A 23,055-nucleotide genomic window follows, 5' to 3' on the forward strand; every position below is an offset into this window, starting at 1 on the left:
CTGGCGGATTCCACCTCTGCCCAGATTTCCATGGCGTCACCTCTGTAGGTCCAAGTTGCACACAGACACTGTCTCATGTCAACTAATGCCAATTAAGGAATGGGAGCGGAGAGTTTGTATGGCTTACATTGTACCACTGTAAGCAGGAATCAATTTCTCGTGGAATATTTCCCAGGGCCCCTCAACCCTGCCCACCCCCTCCCCTCCCACCCTCCAGACAATCTTGGAAAGGATACATTTTCTGGAACTCTGCCCCTGACAGCTCGGGCTGAAATTAAGCCCTGGGAGTAATATTTCAAGCGTAAAGGGCCTTTTTATATTAAAGATTTTGCCCACAAGTATTATTATCTTTGCTTTTTTATTATCTTGGCCACCCGATATTTTAGTAGGGGGGGCTAAAGTGTCTCATTTTGTACAAAGTGGATGTTATTCTTTATAAAACCTGAATTAAATTTATTTGAAACCTTAAGCTTCATATGGCCTGGCATATCTGAAATTTTTTCGAACTAATCAATTAGTTCCCAGCAACGATGCTGGTGCAACTCGAAATTTCTGAAGACAATTAGCAATGTAATTACGCAGCGCTAATGAATCGCAAAACGGATTGTGTGGTATGGTCATACATAACGATCACACATTTTTTTTCTAAATGTTAATGAATAAATGATTAATGTGATGTACTTTCACAGGAGATCAAATACATTTGCAGGTGGCGTAATTTAGTTTAAAAAAACTGTTATACATGGTATTTTTGAACAGTTGTGTGTAATGGAAAAAAAAATCGAAAAATAGTTCATAGCTAAAAACGTATTCTTTGGTTCTTTCGGTAAAGTCACGTAGATAGAAAAATAATACAAATAAAGTGAAAAAAATACAAATATTTTTATACAAATTATTTTATTTTATTTTTATAAAAATATATTTTTTAATTCACTTTATTTTCATTATTATTTTTCTATCTATGTGACTTTACCGAAAGAACCAAAGAATATGAATGCCTGCAGTCACGAAAGTTTAAGTCCAAAATGTTTAAGCTAAAAATGTAGCTTATGGAATTTGGTGTCATGTAATTTTTTTTAAATCCCTAACTTCCTCAGACCTTTTCTTGCTGCAGTGAACGCATATGTGAGATCGTGAGCATGGAGTTGAGTGGGCATGTGAATGGGTGAGTGGGTAAATGGATGGGTGGGTATGTGACTGGGTAAGTGGTTGGTTGGGTGGGGTGAATAGGTGATTGGATGGTTGGGATGAGTAAGTGGATGGGTGGGTTAGTGAGTGGGTGGTTGAGTGGATGGGTGACGAAAAAAGTGGATTGATCGGTGGGTCAGTGATTGTGTGGATGAGTGAGTGGGTAAATGTATTGACAGGTGGGTAAATATATGGGTGGGTGAGTGGATGGGTGAGTGGGTGAGTTAATGAGTGGGTGGGTGAGTAATTGAGTGAGTGGTTGGATTAATATATGGTTCTGTGGGTGAGTGGGTGGGTGAGTGTGTGTACTTTCTTACTCGTGCTTGATCTATTGCCTCCTCACTAAACTGTTCCTTGTTGTCCTTTGTTTCTGTGCCACTGCCTTCCCTGTTTTCAGGAATAAAGATTTCAGGCACAGGTAAAAAAAATACATTTCAATAGATTACATTTTAGATCTATTTATTTATATTCACCAACTGTGCACAATTAAGCCTCTTGGCACGTCTGACCATCTTCACAACAAAACAGCATTCATATTGTGGGTCCTATGTAGCCAGAAATGCACACATTACACACACACATACACCTATATAAAACGTGATCAAACTGTTTGAAGAACTGTAAGTAATAATTACCATCTACTTACTCTTCAATGTAGTATTTGATTGACATATCAAAACAGGAAACTTCAATATAAACCCAGCGCTAAGTGTGTGCAATTAACTTGCAGTACAGGGTATCAATACAGCTATCGTGCATTATTAATTATTTTTAATTACACGACGATTTGTAATTGGTCAATATACACTGTACGGCACACGCACGTTGTCGTATGAGTATTACGTTTCATCCCTCTTATCATCCACACGTCCACCATGGCATTGGTAACACAACTCATATCCAGATTTGAGATGGTCCCAGATGTTTGCGCGAAATCACAGTCGTGATTGTTTCAAATGCTTTCGAAATAAGTGCTGATTTTTTTTTTATCACTCAAGATCTTAGTTGTTCACTCTGTCTTTTTTTTCAAAACTTCACAATTCAACCACGCAGTTCAAACTGTACTAATTACAAATTTTTCTTTCATATAATTGCTCGATACCTTCATGCACTCCCTGTATCATGTTTTGTAAACATGTTGTTTTTAAATGTATGTATGTATAACCATACATATGTGCACGCACACACACACACATTCAGAAACTAACTTTTAATGATCACACCAGTCTCTATCAGCATGGCTGCAACACTACAGGACAGTGTGTCTATACCATGTCCTATTTCCTGATTTATTTCCATCGTCTTTGCACCTTCTGAGTATTGGATTTTAAATGTCAGATTGTGACCAACTAAATAGAAAGAGAATGCCATTTAAAGATTACCGTAGACTCCCACGAATGTGATCAATTTGTATTCGTGTTTTTATTTGCAGGGTTCACACGTGGTCTTTGAGAACGCATTGACCTTTAATTGCAGAGGGTGTAGGCAGCGCCAATATAAACGCTGAGACATTTGATTTGAAACCCGCATAGTCTTTTCAAAGTCGGCCATATTCACCCGTTCACTTGATCAAATGAAGCAATGATCCTTTCCTAAAATGTAATCAATAACAATATGTATCTGGATAAAAGGATCTGGTATCATGGTAAGGAAATTCAATGAAAGAAGAAAAAAATGAAGTAAAAATTTAAACGACCACAGATTATACCTATTACCAGCGTGCGCCCTTACTGTGAAAACCCATCTTTGCGTTGAGAGTTATTTTTGTCTCTCACTTCACCTAAAAAAACAATCCTCAAACTTACCAAAACAATACCAGATGCATAAGTGAGCAAATTGCTTGGAAGTGAAAAGTTTATTTTAAAATTATGTAACCCAGAAAAACATATATATATAACTCGCACACGCATGGGAATGAAAAATGACATTGGCCAAAAAGAGAGAATTACTGCTGGGATTTGTAATGGCAAAGGATAGACCTCAAGTAAGAATAAGGTGTAGAACATTTAAATCACTTGGTATGCATTGCTTTTTATCATTGATCATTTTTATCAAGACAAACAGCAGCAGGCTGCTCATATAAAGGTGTGTTTGTGCAGTAATGTGAGTTGCGAGGAAGACATTAAACACAATGCCATAAAATATTTGGTTCTTTCGGTAAAGTCACGTAGATAGAAAAAGAAGAATGAAAAATAAAGTCAATGAAAAGAAAAATTATATAATTAAAAAAACCATTAATGTAGACTGTAGCCTGGTTCTTAATCGGAGTGAGTGTACTGGCAGTCTATAATGTAGACTGTAGCCTGGTTCTTAATCGGAGTGAGTGTACCGGCAGTCTATAATGTAGACTGTAGCCTGGTTCTTAACCTTGTTGAGTGTACTGGTAGTCTATAGTGTAGACTGTAGCAATGGTCATTAAGCTGTGTGAGTGTACTGGCAGTCTATAATGTAGACTGTAGCCTGGTTCTTAACCTCGGTGAGTGTACTGGCAGTCTATAATGTAGACTGAAGCCTGGTTTTTAAGCTGGTGAGTGTATTGGCAGTCTATGATGTAAACTGTAGCAATGGTTATTAAACTGAGTCAGCATACTGGCAGTCTATAATGTAGACTTATTCTTGGTTCTTTCCATAATTTGAATATAATAAAAATAAAAACCACGACGTTTTGATCGCAACACAAGCGGTCGTCATCAGGAAAAGGGGGGTTAGCCTCTAAAGGCAAACTGTTTATAATGGTTTAGAGATGGGCGTAGCCCAAGTGTGTCAGCAGCATGGACGGGGCAGCTCATGTTAATGTAGGAGAAAGGAACGCCAACGCAGTGGGTCTACACCAATCAAAGAGCCGCCAGGCAATCATTTGCACCTCGCTCCACATACCCACACTGCTGATAGTGGATGTTGACAAGAAAACACAAATCAAGTCATGACCCAAAGTGGTTGATGACATCTTTTTAATGATTGCTGAGCTTATTACCATCCTCTCGGTTTAAATTGTGTCTGTATATATGGATGGCTTCATGAACAAATCTTTTTTGATAGCCAGTAGGCTTGCAAGTAACCATCGTCTTAGAAAAATCAATTTCGTGTGAGCCAGCCGCATTAAAATAATGATCAGCCACGGCAGAAGTATTGGTCCTACCGTGTTTCAAATCTGCCTTATCCTCACGAACATGGTCCGAGACATGTCGCTTAGTTTCCCCAATGTAACTGCTGCCGCAGATACAGCTTAATTTTGTAAACGCTGGGATATTGCATGTCAGGAATCTTGTCCTTCACAGATGGGATCAGATCACGAATTTTATGTACTGTGTTAAATCGAACCTGGATCTTGTGTTTGTTCATGATTTTGGAAATATTTTTGGTTACCCCTGCTATGTATGGCAAGGTGATGGTTTTGATTGGATCCTCAGATGGATCCTTCTGCGGATTGTGTAGTCAGAATATCCATTCGCCTTGAGAGCTTGGTGTATGTGTTTGAGTTCACTGGTTAGGCGTTCGTGGTCGGAGATACATTGAGCTCTATAGTGTAGCGTTTTGATGAGGGAATTCTTCTGGGATGGATGGTGGTTGGAATCAGGTTTTAGGTAGGCGTCATTATGGGTTACTTTCCTGTAGACAGAATGGCTCATTGAGCCATCTGGTCTCTTTTTGATTAGGACATCCAAGAAAGGTAGCATGCCATCCTTTTCTACCTCCATGGTGAATTTGATTGCTTGGTGTATGGAATTGATGTGGTTGAGGAATTGATTCAGAGCCGGTCGGCCATGTGGCCAGATGACAAATGTGTCATCCACATACCTCTTCCACAAGGACGGGCATAGAGTGGATGCCTGGATGGCGTCCATCTCATTTTTTCAATAAAATGTTGGCCACAACTGGAGATAAGGGAGAACCCATTGGAGTGTCCTCAGTTTGTTTGTAGAATGTTCCATTCCAAATGAAGTATGCATTGATGAGGCAGTGTCTCACCAGGGCCGGTACATCAGCATTCAATCCTTGTTGGACAAAATCTTCAATGATTGCAATGGTATCGGCCACAGGAACTTTGGTAAACAAAGAAACTACATCGCAACTAACGAGCAAATCACCTGGGGACAGTGAGATGTCTTTAATTGACGATACCAGGTGAGCTGAGTAAAGGACAGAAGAGGTGGTCTTACCAGTGAATGGCTGCAAGGTCTCAGACAGAAATCAGGCCAGCTTGTAGGTGGGTGAGCCAATGGTGGAGACGATGGGACGAAGGGGTGTACCTTCTTTATGGATTTTTGGTAAGCCATATAATCTGGGTGGTCTAGCAGCAGAAGGTTTTAAGGAAAACCGTTTGGTCTGTTCAATTAATGAAGCTGAATCAGTGATGATACTGTTCGTTTTTGTAACGATGCTGTTGGTGGGATCTCTTTTAATTTTTGTGTAGCTACTATCATAAAGTAGGTCCTGAATTTATTGTACGCGGTTTTGTCCATGATGACCATGGCATTGCCCTTGTCGGCTGAGAGGATGACGATATCATCCCTATTTTTTTATCGAGATAACTCAAAGCCCTCATCCTTACTGATATTGCTGACTGGTATCTTAGCGCTTTTGAGGGTTGCAGCATTTTCAGACCTTGTCAAGTCTGTAGCGATGGTGCCCCAAACCCTTAAGATCTGGGCAATAATGTCATCCACTGGTATGTGTTTGGGGGTGACTGCGAAGTTCAACCCTTTAGCCAAAACCTTCTTTAGACCATCGGAAATTGGGCTATTACTCAGATTAATAACAACCTTGTCAACGTCTAACTTATTCTTAGTTTTTTCGGTAAAGTCACGTTGAAGAGAAACAACAAAATAACAAAATATATATAAAACAATAAAAAATTCTCACGACGTTTCGACCATAACTCAAACGGTCATCATCACACCTGATGATGACCGTTTGAGTTATGGTCGAAACATCGTGAGAATTTTTTATTGTTTTATATATATTTTGTTATTTTGTTGTTTCTCTTCAACGTGACTTTACCGAAAAAACTAAGAATATGAATTACTGCAGTCACGAAAGCTTTAAATCGAAATTTAACGTCTAACTTTTTAATGTATGGATCTGGTTTCTTCTTGGAAAGGAGGTTGAACTTGGAAATCAGATTATCTTTACATTTAGCTGACATTGTAGCGGCTGATGAAGCAGCCATGTTATCTACATGTTCCCAATCATATGTAGACATTGTTTCTGTCAATGTTAAGTGTGATTTCAAGAGTGTTTTGTCTACATGATCTAGTTCAGTACGGAGCAGTCTAATTCTCTCTGAGATCAGGGCCAAGCTAGCCCTGAACAAAATTATTTGGCATTGGAAGATGTGACAGCAGCAGAGGTCAGTATTAATGAGATCGGTATTACCTAAGAGTTGCGGCATCTCTTCAGAAATGTGAGTGACTCGATCAGATGAGCTTTCTTGTCTCGGAGTTTGTTAAAATATCTTATGGGTATGTGAAAACCCTCCCCATAGAGGCGGTTAAATTTTTACTTTAAACTTTTTTATATATTTTAATTACTGAAAGAACCACGAATAAGTCTACATTATAGACTGCCAGTATGCTCACCGAGGTTAAGAACCAGGCTACAGTTTACATTACAGACTGCCAGTACGCTCACTGAGGTTACGAACCAGGCTACAGTCTACATTATAGACTGCCAGTGCGCTCACCCAGCTTAATAACCACGCTACAGTCTACATTATAGACTGCCAGTACACTCACCAAACTTAAAAACCAGGCTCCAGTCTACATTAGTGGGTTTTTGTTTTTTATTATTTTAATAAAAAAATATTTTTTTCATTCACTTTTTTTTCATTATATTTCTATCTGCGTGACTTTACCGAAAAAACCAAAGAATATTCATTCCTGCAGTCACGAAAGTCACAATGCCATATGTGGATTTTTTTTTAGTCGTCTGAATTTTAACTTTTACAAAACACATTTTCGGGTTTGTTATGTTTTCTGGAAAGATGTTCACATTACTACTCATTGTGGGGTTACATGTGCTGGATGCCAACATACTCAGTGCTAAAATATATCCTCACACACGTATATTTACTGTAAAAAACACACAAATTGTAACGTCTTTACTTTTACCCAGTTTGATTAAAACTACTAAAATGCTATCTTTCAATCAGCAATAGCTGTCCCCAGTGGAAAATGGATGTAGAACTATTCCTGGGATAAAAAAAAAACATAAGAACCACTTTGTTTTATCATTTAAATTGCAATCATAAGAATTGAATTCAGAGAGGGGGGGACCTGGTGCTATCCTAGATCTATCTACAAAACAATCTCACATGCCTTTTGCCAAGGACAGTAAATATTTTGTAATGATAATATACTGCACTCATTGTAAGCAAATTATAACCTCTCATCCTTGTACGTCTTGTGTGCACGTTGCTATTCGGATTTTGATCAATGTTTTGTGAAAATGTCCATTGTCACATCTGAGAGCATTGGAGACTTACGTTTCAAATTATTTGCCATCATCAGCACCGTTTTGGGTTGCACCTCCTTAACCACAGAGTAGAGTCTGGGGCAAACAAGCAAACGGTACACCGCGGAATGAAAGAGTTCGGAGGCCACTCATGGACAGGAACTGCACAGGCAAAGGAAGTGATTGAAGAAAATAGGGAAGGCCTTCACACAGCTATGGGAAGTTACGAGGGTTACAACAAAAACAACATTATTCGGAAGCAAATTGCCATTTTTGGAAGAAGTTGCTTAGTCTAGTTGCCCACACAGCATTGTCCGTCCACACGTGACTGGAGGATGCTGAGAAAATGAGCGCCACTCTCTACCTTGTCGCGGTGGGGCAGAGCCATCGTGACCCCCATTACATTTCTGGCCAATGGGAGTACCCAGCTGATGACTCTGGTTTTTTTTGTTGCGTTTGACATTCACACATTTTGAAAGTGTTTTTTTTTGTTGCAAAAAAAAGCCATCTGAACTAAGCTGGAGAGAGACACTTCGAAATAAAACACAAATGCTGTTACCGCAGGGACTAAAAAATAATACAGTGTATTCTAGATTGGAAAATAAGTGACAGCGGAAAGCGGAAAGTCTGTCATATGACTTGGAAGGTTATGATGATTACATTCTATAGTAAATATCTTCTATGTGTTCACGGATTAACGTTGACAATAATTTATCCTTCCAAGTTTGAGATTAAGCGCACACAATCCTGTCAAAGTAACTAGACTTATTTTTTCCTGGCAATAGTCAACACGGCAGATATATATGTATACACAGTATATACTTGTTATGTAAATACCATATTCTTGGTTCTTTCGGTAGTCACGTAGAAGGGAAACAATAAAATAATTAAACATATATAAACAATAAAAGTCTCACGACGTTTCGACTGCAACACAAGCAATCATCATCAGGCGTGAAAACCACAGCAAGAAAATGTATTATTTTATTGTTTCCCTTCTACGTGACTTTACCGAAAGAACCAAGAATATGAATCCCTGCAGTCACGAAAGCTTTAAATCAAAATGTAAATACCATTTAACTTTCTAATTACCTCTGGATACTACATCTTTGATATAGCATAAATACTTAGTACTGTATTTAAACAGTTTTTTTTTGCTGGAAGTGTTCATTCATAAACAATTATAAATATATACTTAAATTTGTGGACTTAATTTTTAATTCCTATCATTATTAACATAACTAGCAGCAGCAGCCATGTATAACACACGGCTATATTGAAGATCCTAATTCTACTGACGCAACTATTTCAATCCATTTGCTCACATACCCGCAGTACACATACCCACAGTGCACATACCCACAGTACACACACCTACAGTACACACACCCACAGTACACACACCCACAGTACACATACCCACAGTACACATACCTACAGTACACATACCCACAGTACATACACCCACAGTACACACACCCACAGTACATACACCTACAGTACACACACCCACAGTACACATACCCACAGTACACACACCCACAGTACACATACCCACAGTACACACACCTACAGTACACACACCCACAGTACACATACCCACAGTACACATACCTACAGTACACATACCCACAGGACATACACCCACAGTACACACACCCACAGTACATACACCCACAGTACACACACCCACAGTACACACACCCACAGTACACATACCCACAGTACAAAAACCACGGTAAACCTGCAGTACACACACTTACAGTATAAATACCTACAGTACATATACCCAGCTTTCATCACCCTCTCGCTCGGTTTTAAGAAGTGTAACGTATAGCTGTACCGCATATTGTTCCGGATGATGTCTGAAGCTCCACTCCACGTGCTGAGAGATTCTTCAGTAACCGAATTCCTGAAAAAAATCTCCCAGCATGGTCAATTGAATGCCATTAATTGGTGCAGAACCTCCACGCACGCGGAGCGAAACGTCGGACATCGTGCCAAACAATGCGCGTAACAGCCGAAAAACGCATCGGATAGCCGAACAGCGCGACTGCAACAAAAAAAATCGAAAACCCCACGCAACGAGTAACATCGGGATTAGCGGTGCTTCTCCGTAGACACGAAAAGGGGCACTGATGATCCTCCTTTTTGCTCATTCCTGCAGCACAAATCCCACGCACCGCTACTACCTGGCCGTGGACCCGGTGAGCGGCTGGCTCTACCTGTCAGACACCAGTAGCCGGAAGATCTACCGCGTGCGCTCCGCTGCGGGTGACGGCGCCGACCCCGTGTTGGGCGGGGAGGTGGTGGCTGGCACGGGCGAGCAGTGCCTGCCTCTGGACGAGACGCGCTGCGGAGACGGCGGCAGGGCCCTCAACGCCTCTCTCGCCAACCCGCGGGGTAGCTGCCACCAAACCACACCGACGGGGTCACGCACGCCAGCTGTTCCACGATGCAGTCCTTAAAAACTTTGTTTTTTTTTACTTTCCCCTTATTTTATCAGGTCGTACGCGAGACCGTGCATGACTTGCTGCTGACGTTCATTCGGGCATTTTGAGCTGCGAATATTTCATATGTTTTCACCACTTTAGCAAAAACATCTTGAATATATATTTACTCGCCTCCCCACCGTCCCCAATGTTATTCCAATTGTGCTATTGCCGTCATGTTATGAGACTGAGTATCCGTTCGGATCTCTCACAGAGCAGTGTGGCCCCGTGTGTCCAGAGATTGGCTGAAGAACAGATTTTAGTTTTTTTTTTCCCCCCTATAGGAATTCTCCCGGAAAAAAATCATTCAAGTGTCCTTTTTAAGTCAAGAATAAAAAGCATTGACATCTGCTCTTCTCTCCACACTTGTATTCTACGTTAAGCTGACATACAGATCATGAGCTGGCCGTGCTGAAAAGGCTAAATCCGAGCTTAGCTCAGCCGTGCAAGAGCATCTTTAGGGCGCCACACGGCAGGTGTCAGGTCAAGGGAGAGAGGGGGGGTGTATGAGACACGGCCACCGCGGGCATTTAACAGGAATTGCTAAACAGCAGCGCATTAAGTTGCGAGGGCAACGCTTCATTTTCAGCGCGACCTTTTACGGTGCGGCCAAACGTTGGCCCGAGTTGCGAGATAAATTCTGGGAGAGCGTCTTCTCGGAATGGAAGAAGACAAAATCCAATTTCGACGTCCAGCGCGGGCGTGCAGTTGGCGTGCTGTGAAAGGGGGGAACCTGCGCTCAGGCGAGCCACTTTATGGGTTTCCCTCGCAGAGAGGTCAGCGAGTGTAACTTGCGAAGCAGTGTGGGGTTAATAAATAGACAAAAGTGTCAACCGGTGGCAATTGGGTGTGTCGGAGACAAAAGTGCTTTTGAAAAGTGTAATGTAAACAGCAGTTTGCACTCCACCAATATGGAAAAAGGAGCTCAAACTAAATTTTAATTGCTCTATAATAATCCGTTGAACCAATATGCGTCGTGGTGTTCCTTACAAGACTGCAAGTGTTTGAAATTACGTGTTGGTTGCTCCTCTAAGGATTTGTTTGTGTAACTCCCACTGACAGCACCCGCTGCTGCCTTGCATAGTTTATTACAAATGGAAGAGCTTGTGTTTGCACCGTGACTGCCAATGCTGTTTGATTTTGATTTTTTTTTCCTTTTCCCAGGGATTGCTGTGGATAAGCATGGTTACATTTTCTTTGTGGATGGGTCAATGATCAGGAAGATTGATGAGAATGAAATCATTTCGACGGTGATGGGATTCAATGACCTGCAGGCTGGCCTCTCACTCAGCTGTGATTCCACCATGGAGATGTCGAAGGTATTGCACTCATTCCCCACACGAGGCATTTACGAGGTTTTTTTATATATTAATTTACTCGTTTATTTCTTGGCTTAGGTTTGTTTTTGTAGCTTCGTGGTTTAATACACAGCAATATGATGTCGCATTGTTGTCCGTGAGATATGTAAGATGATGAGAGTCCCGGGACGTTGCCTAGGCGTAATGGTGAGTACACCAGAGTTGCAATCCAGAGGTCGCTGGTTCATCCTCCCAGTGCAGCAGTTGAAACAAACGAAAACATATATACATTTCCCACCCTCAAGTTTATCCTGGTTGTGCTTTCGGCATCTGTCGAGGAGAAGTGCAGCCCAACGTGTGTGAGACAGCAGCGATTTTACGCAAAGCAACCTCTGAGTTTCCTTCAAGTGACCTCTAGACCTCACAGTAGAGGGCAGCAAGGTTGGGAAAGTTTCTTGAAGCTTCGCCACCTCTGTCCACCCAGCAGTATAAATGGGTAACACCATCTTCTGGGTTCTTTCGGTGAAGTCACGTAGAATGGGAACAAAATAATAAAAATAATAATAACAATAAAATTCTCGCGACGTTTCGGCCACAACACAAGTAGCCTTCCTCAGGTGAAGAAACAGGACTGTCCAGAAGACAGCGCTGTCTTAATACACAGCGATACGATGTCTTCCGGACAGTCCTGTTTCTTCACCTGAGGAAGGCTACTTGTGTTGTGGCCGAAACGTCGTGAGAATTTTATTCTGTTATTATTATTTTTATTATTTTATTCCCATTCTACGTGACTTTACCGAAAGAACCCAGAAGATGAATCCCTGCAGTCACGAAAGCTTTAAATGGGTAATACCAGTTAGGTTTAATCGGCACTTTGGGTTCGGTGGGGGGTAAAGTGTGGGTACTCCCACTTCTCCCAAGACATCTGGACAATATGGAATAAAAGGCCTAAACACTCACTCACAGAGAGTATCCTGCAAACAATGGCACGCGCAAGACATTGGAGGTTGCACCCTTGTGTGTACAGGATGTTTGTTGAACTTCTTTCGCAGAGTACATAGCCAGCCGTGCAAATCGGAAGTGCGGGAGGGGGGGGGGGGAACAACAAACTAAACACAACAAACTAAACACAACAAACTAAACACCTATAACTATTAGAGGCTCAGGGTCCATGGCCATCTAGAAGAGGGCAGCCAAAAGCAGACAAACCCCAAGTTCCTGCAAGGGGAGCACGTGCGGGGAACCGAAATGCACGCCTACATCCCCGAGTCAATCACCACCACTGGCTCGCGTACGAATAGCCGATAAAAAAAAAAAACAATAAGCGTTCGTCCACAGACAGTTTCCATTGGCCCAGCGGCTATTGGTGAGATATCACATCGGTAGCTGTTGGTAATTAGATGCTCGTTCTCCGACGACATGATGGGAAGCGTTTTCAGTCCCTCGAGAGACGGTGTGGGAAATTGCATTAAACTTCCTTGACGGCAGGATAGCACCCGTGCCCGTGGCAACTATCCCACCCTGGGTCAAGAATCGCCCGTCCACAAATGACTGGACAATGAGCACCTTGTCAGCGAGGGCCCACGAATGTTGACCCCTCACGGGCCTGTTTCTTTGATGAAGACATCTTGCGTCCGCCGGGAGCCCCGCTGCAATGTTTCTGCGGAAATAGATTATATGCATGCATGTATGCATGCATGCGCAGTAGTAGTATGCAACGTTCGTGTTGGACAACAATGTGGCATTTCATTTGCCATTTATGCTCACGTGGCTGCTTGGCCGATGCTTGCAAAATGCTGAACTTTCACATTGGTGCAAGTATAGCGTCTAAAAATGATCTGCGTTTTGTTTATGCATTGTACGGTCAGACTTTCTTTGTGCATGTACATCTGGTGCATAGCGGAGCAGTAGGTGTAACCTGTACGCATGTACAGTGGGGGTGGGGGGGGCATTGTAAAGGGAAGGGCTGTGTACCTACGTGGTATGTGAGGCATGAAATCGCACAAGCTTTGGTCTACAATTTCACGGTAGCAGTTCATGCTGCATACGGCACATGCATCGCACGTTCCCTTTAGCAAGTGCGTGTTTCATAATGGATTTTTTTTCGTATGCACACCTAAACATTTGCATTCAACAGGCCTCGCGTTATATACATGCGAGCATTACGATAGCTTTGCTCCCGAATCCTATCACAATATAATAATCTGAATCGCAGCTTATTTTAGATGGATGTAAAGAAACGTATTTCCTAATACAATATAGTCCCAAGACGGCAAAATGTTACTTTTTAAAGGCACTGCCAAAGTTGCCAACATTAGCATGCTGTTACATCGCTCCTCTTACATGTGTATTGACCGAATCTTTCACTTTCAGGTGCATCAATCATTCAAAACTATTCGTGCACTCAAAAACTAATTTTATTGTCACGCCATTGAGTCGGTAATTATACGCTTGCTTATTTTTTTGTCAACATTCATTTTATTGTGTAAATACAACAGCACCTGTGTCGTAATTTGAGAGGAGAGCTTTTTTTTATAATTCCCTGCATCTCCCCTACGAGCTTTGGGATGTAAGCGTGATTAATAGGAGGGCACCCATTGAGCACCACAACTACACCCCCAAGCTCCGGTAGACAAACGAGGGGCATAACAATTAATCAACCTCCCCCCCCCCCCCTTCATGCCACTGGCAATTCCATAAATTGTCAGAAATCCAGGCCGCTATTGGATTCAAGAATCAATTCTTATTTTTGTCTCCCCTTTAGCTGCATTCAGGTGCAGACTATTGCACCTCGCTTGTTTTGTTTCATTCGACGGCTCTATGATTAACAAAGCGGCAACTTAACCAGCCATATATAAATGAGCTCTTTGAGTATGAGATCTGCTCCATGCAGGCTGTGGTCTGACATACGCTTATTGTGCTGTATACATATAACACCTCGCGTACGAACATTAAAATTCCGTCCACGGTGCTGTTCACAGATCCGACTGGAGTGGCCTACGGCCTTGACCATTAGTCCTCTGGACAATTCCCTCTACATCCTGGACAACAACGTCGTACTGCAGGTGACAGAGGACCACCAGGTCCGCGTGGCCGTGGGCCGCCCCGTTCACTGCCCGTTCCACTCGACCGAGCAGCCGTGGCCGATCCGCGCGGCTCGCCACGCGACGCTGCAGGCCCCGACGGCCCTCGCCGTGTCGCACGCCGGCGTGCTCTACATAAGCGAGACGGACGAGAAGAGGATCCACCAGGTGTGGCAGGTGTCCAGCGATGGCGAGATGTCGCTGCTCGCCGGCGCCACCGTGGACTGCGACTGCAACGGCGACCTGAGCTGCGACTGCTTCGCCGGCGAGGAGGGCTACGCCAAGGACGCCCGGCTCAACTCGCCGACCGCCCTGGCCGTGTGCCCCGACGCGACGCTGTACATCGCTGACCTGGGCAACATCCGCATCCGCGCCGTCAGGCAGAACCGCCCCGCGACGGTCGCCGACGGCAAGTACGAGATCGCGTCGCCCGCCGACCAGGAGGTGTACGTGTTCAGCGAGGAGGGGCTGCACCTGCGCACGCAGAGCCTGGTGAGCGGCGACGTCCTCTACAGCTTCAGCTACAGCGCCGAGCGGGAGCTGCTTGGCGTGAGCAGCAGCAGCGGGCGGACGGCGAGGATCCGCCGCGACTCTGGCGGCGCGCCCCTGCGCATCGTGCTCGACGACTCGCTCTACCTGACGCTGACGCTCAACGTGAACGGCGCGCTCAAGGGCGTGGCCGCCCCGGGGGCCGAGCTGGCCTTCCTCACCTACCACGGCAGCTCCGGCCTGCTGGCCACCAGGAGCGACGAGAACGGCTGGACCACCTTCTACACGTGAGTCCGCCCCGGTTGGAGCACCCGCAGAAGCTGGCTCGTCGTGCCACTGTGACACGAAGGGTAGAGAGGTTATGCAGCTGCTCTTTTTTTTCATATTATTGAACCCAAAACAACATTCGCAGCAGAGGACACATACAGATGAATTAATGTATGTTGAACTTCTTTCGCAACGTACATAGCCAACTGTACTAATCTTAGGTGCAGATGCCGATAACATCAATATGACAGGGGAATGTGCTCTCTGGGTAGGCTTTCGTCCCTAACCAGGAGCTAGTTAAGGTGTACCCAGGTTCGTTTTCTAACCTCGGCAGGGAATGAGGACCACAAGAGGGGCGAGAGGTGGACAATTCAATTCAAATTTGACTTTTGTTGTATCGCAGAAGTTGCTAATTGTGTCATGTCATGAGACGTAGTCTGCTGGATGAAGGCCTTCCCACGCTGTGTTGGTCACTAAGTTCGTTTGACCATACTTCACCATGCTGATTAGCGTGGGTTGGTAAAGGGGCTCCTCAGAACTAGTCCGGATATCACTCACCACGGATTGTTAACAATGGCCAGGAGTCAAACTCGGGTCGCCGGTATCGTCGTTCATTGTGCAAACCACCATACCATCATACTAATATTTAAAAAAAATCATATGCCTCGAATTTCATCACTGGCTGCTGCCTAGGCTCCTCTCTCTACACCCCAACAACAACAAGTCTATTGTTAGTGGCTGCGGGCCGTTGCCACTAGCTGGGTAACTGGCTCAACTGGATTTTCCGTGTAACAAATTAACATCGAATTGAATTGAAAGGGCGGAAGAATTTCAAAAGGCAATTAATAGAGATACTGAAGAGGTGGGAGTAACGAACACAGAAGACTGACACGGTTAATTTTAGATGTCTCTATCTTTTTCAATTTGTGCCCCTAATAAAGTAATAATTTCAATCATTTGTTTTATTCGATTGAACATTTTTTTTACTCATAATTAATATTATAGTGCAATTCATTGGATAATGGAGCAGATTAATGCTCGTGCTCTGATTACAGGATTGCGAGAAGAGCATGAAAATGACAACAATCTCTCATTATCTGTTGCAAACCAACGGAATATCTACTAGTGAGCAATAATAATGTCAAATTACAAGTTCACTTATTACAGTGCTGATAGAGCTTGAAAAAAAAAAACCTTGTAATGCCCTAACATCGTCTGTATGTTGGGCCTGCAACAATACAAGAATCTCGGCTTACTACTCTGCATATGTGCAGATATTCTTGCATGCTGCAAAGAGGTATGACAGTATCAAATTATGCAAAAGGAGACTCACATTTTAAAGACTGAAACGGGGCAATGGCTAGCTACGGCAATTCTTTATTGTGTATTTATTTTACAAAACGTTTTGAGCACCCATCTTAGATGGGCACCAACCATAACATATGCTTATTGTGGGAGTATTATCTTATTATGTTAAACATTGGACAGAGTATCCGACATTATGTCCAGTGGCAGACCAGTTGTGAGTTTTGAGGAGCTTTTTTTGGATGAGTGTTAAATGGATATTTACATTTTCAACGTTACGCTAATTAACGGGTACCATGCCTCGCAAATCTTACCTTTAAAAGTCATTTTTTGTGTGTCCGTCCGTGTGTCTGCATGTCTGTCTGCGCGGGTACCTAAAAACGTTTTTTAACTGAGAAACTGTGGGGTTTACGTATCAAAAAAGTACACGGATACCACGCCGTATGCTCCGGGACGATCAAAGCGCTATTCGTATTTCACATCTGTCAACTTTGAAGTAGTTAAATTAACAATTTTTGTTACTTTTATAAGCACAGGGTGGCGCCAGAACATGCATCTGCGCATGCGCGAGAAAGACGACTCTGTGGTGGTGGTTGCCCTAGCAACGCACAACACGACCGGTGGGGGGGAATTCTCATCCGCGTTAAAAAATGCTAAATAAATACACAACGCTGAGGTTAATGCTTCACAGTGTGATGTCCTCTTCTCCCCAATGTGTGCATAGGGTCGGTAGATACTACTATTATAGTCCTTAGATAATATTATTGTAGAGCGGGTGGGGGATGGTGGGGGCGTAGCAGCCCAGCCCCAGCCTGCAAAGGTGCCACCTCGGCTGGCTGGGCAATCTAGGCGAGGCAAGGGGGCTCTGCACGGGACTAGGCCTCACCACTACACTCTGTGAAGTTAGTACTATTATTGAGTTTGTATAGCTACTATTACAGCCAGTACACACTGCTATAGAGTTAGTATAGCTACTATTACAGCCAGTACACACTATATAGTTAGTATAGCTACTACTACAGCCAGTACACACTGCTGTAGAGTTAGTATAGCTACTACTACAGCCAGTACACACTGCTATAGAGTTAGTATAGCTACTACTACAGCCAGTACACACTGCTATAGTCAGCAGATACTACTATAGAGTCAGCAGGTACTGCTATAGTCAGCAGATACTACTGTAAAGTTGATAGTTACTACTATAGTCAGTGGATACTATAGAGTCAATAGATATGACTACAAATTCCATAGATACTATAGTCATTAGATACTACTGTAAAGTCAACATTTCTACTACAGAGTTGGTTGATACTATTATAGAGTCAGCAGATACTACTGAGTCAGAAGATACTACTACAGTCAGTAGATACCACTATGGTCAGTCAATACTGCTACAGTCAGTAGATACTGTGATACAGTCAGGAGATACTACTATAAAGTCAGTAGATACTACTGTACAGTTAGTAGATACTACTGTCAGTAGATACTACTAAGGTTAGTAAATACTACTACAGTCAGTGGATAGTACTATAATCAGTAGTTACTATTATAGAGTCGAAACTACTATAGAGTCGGTAGATACTACTATCGAGTCAGTATACACAATACTACAGTCAGTAGATACCACTATAGTCAGCACGCTACTACAGAGTCGGTAGATACGACTATAGAGTCGGTAGATACTGCTGTAGAGTCAGTATTTACTTCTATAGAGTTGGTTTATACTACTATAGAGTCGGTAGATACTACCGTGGGGTCAGTAGATACTACTATAGTCAGTAGATACCACTATAGTCAGTATATACTGCTGCAGAGTCGGCAAATACGACTATAGAGTCAGTATATACTGCTATATTCAGCAGATACTGCTATAGTGTCTGCAGGTACTACTATGCAGTTAGTAGTTACTACTATAGTCAGCAGATACTACTATTGAGTCAATAGATAATGTAGAGTCAGTAGGTGCTACTACAGTCAGTAGTTACTACTATACAGTCAGTAGCTACTACTGGACTCAGTAGATACTACTGTAGAGCCAGATCCTACTGTAGAGTCAAATACTACTATAGTCACTAGATACTACTCACTCTATTGTATGTAGGGTGTGTAGGTATATATGCCTACGCGGGGGTAAACATATTTTTTGAGGGGGTGGACTGATCGACAATTTTCTGAAATATTTTAGATCAACTATTTACCCCCCACTTTCTACAAATGTTTGGACTTCTGCAAGCCTCTTATAATTTTGTTGATGAACAAATGGACAGACAAATGGCATGCCGGGCTTTCGCAATAGCTTAGTATTTGTGTATGTATATGTTATGTTTTTAAGCGTAGTTTTGAAATATATTTTCCCCCTGGGCAACGCCGGGTACTTCCCGCTAGTGCTATAATAAAGATACTTAACACTTGCGAGGCCTCTGTTGCCAAATGTATCAAAAGAGCATTCACACCCCCCCACCCCCAACTAATTTAAGTATTCCTGACGAAATCACCTCATTAACCGAAACGTTAACCAACTTCCATTTTTATTTTTCAGGGTCAATGTAAAATGTGGCCTGTGGTTTAACGTTGGTGAAAGGACTCCTTAATTTATGGAATATGAGAAGGGCTTTGCAGTGTGCTCATTTAAATATATATGCACTGCTGTGCATACCAATACAGGAGTTGCAATTCCCAGCACAAAGGCATACACTGCGATTGTTATTGTTTTATAATACGTGGATTTTTCTTCAATTTAAGACTTTCAGAGTCAGTTTAACACGTAGGCGTTCGCGACAAATATTATCCGTAATAGTGTTTTTTTGGTTTAGATCCCAAGAAAAACCCCAAAACCTCTCTTATGGATTTCAAAGTCAAGTTGCACGTTTATTTTGTACCAGGTGAGAATTCAAGAGAGCAGGAACCAGGAGTCTCATTTGCAAGAGTGGCCTAGGTGACCAAAAGGGCAAAAGCACAACCGATTAAATAAAGTATCGGCAATGAAGCAAATATAAATCCGAAACAAAATTAACTGCGTAAAATGAAAAATTAACACGAATATATTTTCACGGGCGTGAATCAATATTAAATAATGCATTTCCTGTAGGGTAAGTCAGCTTGGGACAAAAAAAAATCTACTGATCATAATATAATTACAAAATTAAGATTAAAAAACATTTATATGTAAATAGACAACGAAATTTGCAAATGCAATTTCAGATTATTAGTTTTTCTTCTTCAGATTTTCAGCTCATTTACAGCAAACAAAGTATTCATGCTGACGAAACAACAAATTAGATCATCATAAATTTCATATCTTGGCCCAGTATTAATATTTTTTTCGCTTCATCTGAAAATCTGGAATGCACTGTGGTGCACACCAGGAGTTTGTGTTATATGAGTAGTGGTATGTGTGGTGTGAATGGTTGTGTACACACTGTGCACACTGCAAGCCAGTTTGATGTGTTTTTTTCACATTTGGTTCGAGCCCAACTAGTCGTTCTCCAGACATCACCCACTCAGCAAACGATTGTCAACATATGCATTTAGGAAAGATACTGGTGAAATCAAAATGCCATAGTCATACACAAGGAGAAAAGCGCACACATACTGCACACCACTTGTAGTTATTATGGCGATGCTCGTTTACCCAGGAAGGCTTCACTGAAACCTCAAGACTATCTATCGAGAGGGCACTGCCAAGTTTTCAGAGTAGGGGGTGATGTTGCTGCTGTATAATCCTAATTGAGTCCTTTTCAAGGTATTTTTTCAGCATTGGGATGTTTTGACTCAGGCCACATGTGCACGAGACGGCCCAGGCATTCCGTGACAGGGCCTCCCCTCCTTTTCAGCATGTTGGCAGGTTGTGCCAAATGAAACCGTTCTGTCAGTTTTGTTTTATCTGGCAAGATCCGGCGACAGAAATACTTTCCTTTCACAGCTCACAATTACTAGTGGCATTTTAAACAAAGGATGTGAAGGTGATCACGAGGCGGCGTCTGCTGCTTGTCAAATCAATGCCACAAAATGACCATTACACTGACAGCGTTGATGTTTGTTGATAAAGTTCACCGCCCCTTTTACGGGACAAATCTATGTAAAGGTTTTTCAATTTCAAGAAACAGGCATGAAAAATAATCCTTGAAATGAAATCTTCAAAGTAGTTTTTTTTCTGTCTCATCCTCTCCTCTTTTGAAGCTTTGTATCAAGTGCATCATGCATGTAATTGATTCACGGACATAATTTGCCCAACCTTCATATATATTTTTTATGCGTAACAAAAAGCCTGCATTGGTACAGATGTTTTGACAGGGTAGTGACTGGAGAATATTGAGGGATGGTTTCTGCCTTTGTTCATTAAGAGACGCATGCAGGAATTCCATTAAGTTAGTATTATTATTAAACGTTAATCATATTCTATAAAGACTAGGATTTCTGGATAGTGCAGTCTCTTTGCGCATCTGCGTTGCGAGCATCGTTGAATGACTCCACTATTTTTTGACAATTTCTCACGCCACATTTGAGCGCAGTGCAGCACTACGCCTGTGCTTTGTCCAATCACTCGTATCCGGTTCACTTGAAGGAGCTCAGGCCTGGTCTGCATACAAATTGTTTTATTATTATTACTATCATTACCATTGTATTACCATTCCCTGGGTGGAGCAGTGGGTGAGTGGTTAGTGTACTGCACTGTGAGCCCCGGTTTACCTGAGTTGGATTCCCGGCCGTGGCTAAAATTGGTGGTGAGTTATTTTGTTGGAGCCAGTTCTCACTGATCAGCGGAGTGAAGTATAGTCAAATAGCCCTCATGACTGACACGGTGTGGGGTGGGTGGCCTTCATACAGAAAAGCATTGATAAGAGCTGTAAATTATAAATTAGTTGTATCACCATGACCACACTAAGTAAATAAAACAGTCCGGAACCATTTTAATGCCGCATTGCAGTAATGGTCTTATGTTCCAACGTGTACGCTCAACATCCACACATATAAGCAATGTCTGCTTTTAAAGGGAACAAAAAAAAACTCGGAATGGAAAGTTAATGAATTATATTATTCATGTTCATTTTTATTAAAATATAATGAACGTTATAGTTCCGAAAGGCTCAATGCTCATCTTTTTCCTCCCTATAAATACATTATCACGATCTCTTTCAAAACCTTTGCGGATGTGCTCACCTCTCGTGTGTTACACGAACGTACGCATCGGTGTAAAGGCATCAACACCTCGTTTCATCTTCACTCAGGAGCAGGTTCACTGAATCACGCACACGTTATATTACCTTTATTGTCACGGCTCCGCACCTCACATCGCCTGTTGTGGCTTTGCACACTCCTCATATTTTAGCTCTCACGGTGGTAACATTTTGACTTCAAACTTTCGTGACTGCAGGAATTCCTATTCTCTTCTCTCCACCTGATGAAGGCCGCTTGTGTTGCGATCGAAACGTCGTGGGTTTTTTGCTTTTATTATTTTCATTTTATTTTATTATTTGTTTTTATATTTTCTATCTACGTGACTTTACCGAAAGAACCAAGAGTAATGGCTCCCCAACGCACGTCACCTGTGCACGGCCTGCCGAGGACAATGGTTTGTCCAGAGCCACTATTTCATGCCTGCCGAAGCTCCAGGACTGGAGTCGACTTTTGTTACATATTCATATTGACGTTTCAGATGCTGTTTTCACTCTGCTGCCAACAATGAGCATGAGATCGCCATGTCTGGTTCATATAGCGAATTGCAATTAGCTAGCCATGTGAATATGCCTGATGTGATTATAGGCTGGAAGGTGACCAGGTTGCGATGCTACTGCAATGGATTTTCAAAGCTATCTGTGCAGAGGTTTGAGTGTTATTCTCTTGTATGCAATGGGGTTTTTTTTTCCTGGCAATCTGGTTTCATTTCCAGTTCAGTGGCTTTTCTGCCTTGGTAAATGTTACCGAAATACATTTAGCCAAAAAGGTTCACAGGCAGATAAATGTTATTTAATATTATTTTTCCTAGGCAAAATAAACTCGTGTCTCTTTATTTGTTATCTTCGCTGCAACTGCATAACTGCACCGCAACAGAACCCATCTCAGCGGGTAAACGTATTTTCACATGGGCGGCACGCTAAACTTTTTGTTTCGAGTTAATCACACATTTTTTTTCTCCAGTAAACGAAATGTATATTTGCGTTGACGTTTTCTTTATTACCAAAAAAAAAAACCAAGAGAGCGAGCACGGGGTGACTCCCGAGCAGAGCACGTGGTAGATTGACACGCGAGGGCGAAGGTTCACCGTTTCGCAGCCGGCCCACCGCACGCTCTGCGAGTCGTGGCCTTGTGCTCCCGCACAGAGACCGGCTGTGGGAGGTTTTTTCTGTATCGGTGGTCATCCTCGGCTGGCCATGGAACAAAGACGGTCACAGCATCGCGCGCTTTCGGATGCGCTTCTGCGGCCGTCTGGAATGCTCTTCCTTCCGTTATTAGGAAGCCGCTACGAGACATGCGTTTTTA

At 42.6% G+C, this 23,055-nt stretch overlaps 1 protein-coding gene and 2 long non-coding RNA genes across 7 annotated transcripts in view; 1 reads left to right on the forward strand and 2 right to left on the reverse strand.

Moving 5' to 3' along the window:
- Positions 1-23,055, forward strand: part of LOC116944204 (teneurin-3-like) — a 456,734-nt gene that overhangs the window by 416,018 nt on the left and 17,661 nt on the right. For all 5 annotated transcript variants that reach the window (XM_076068250.1, XM_076068253.1, XM_076068251.1 and 2 more), the window contains 4 exons: positions 1,586-1,606; positions 9,809-10,044; positions 11,298-11,452; positions 14,413-15,290. In XM_076068250.1, the coding sequence (XP_075924365.1) occupies positions 1,586-1,606; positions 9,809-10,044; positions 11,298-11,452; positions 14,413-15,290 (1,290 nt within the window). The remainder of the gene's footprint in view (positions 1-1,585; positions 1,607-9,808; positions 10,045-11,297; positions 11,453-14,412; positions 15,291-23,055) is intronic.
- On the reverse strand, positions 1,071-9,802 carry LOC116944206 (uncharacterized). Its single transcript, XR_004403057.2, has 3 exons — positions 9,485-9,802; positions 7,673-7,737; positions 1,071-1,575 (listed from the first exon to the last, which is right to left on the reverse strand). It is a non-coding gene; the product is annotated as an uncharacterized LOC116944206 (long non-coding RNA).
- LOC142925352 (uncharacterized) lies at positions 13,831-17,740 on the reverse strand. Its single transcript, XR_012942330.1, has 2 exons — positions 16,890-17,740; positions 13,831-15,339 (listed from the first exon to the last, which is right to left on the reverse strand). It is a non-coding gene; the product is annotated as an uncharacterized LOC142925352 (long non-coding RNA).

Source organism: Petromyzon marinus, chromosome 20 (assembly GCF_048934315.1).
Source record: "Petromyzon marinus isolate PM22_M1 ecotype Great Lakes invasive population chromosome 20, UKy_Petmar_22M1.pri1.0, whole genome shotgun sequence".
Lineage (NCBI taxonomy): Eukaryota > Metazoa > Chordata > Hyperoartia > Petromyzontiformes > Petromyzontidae > Petromyzon > Petromyzon marinus.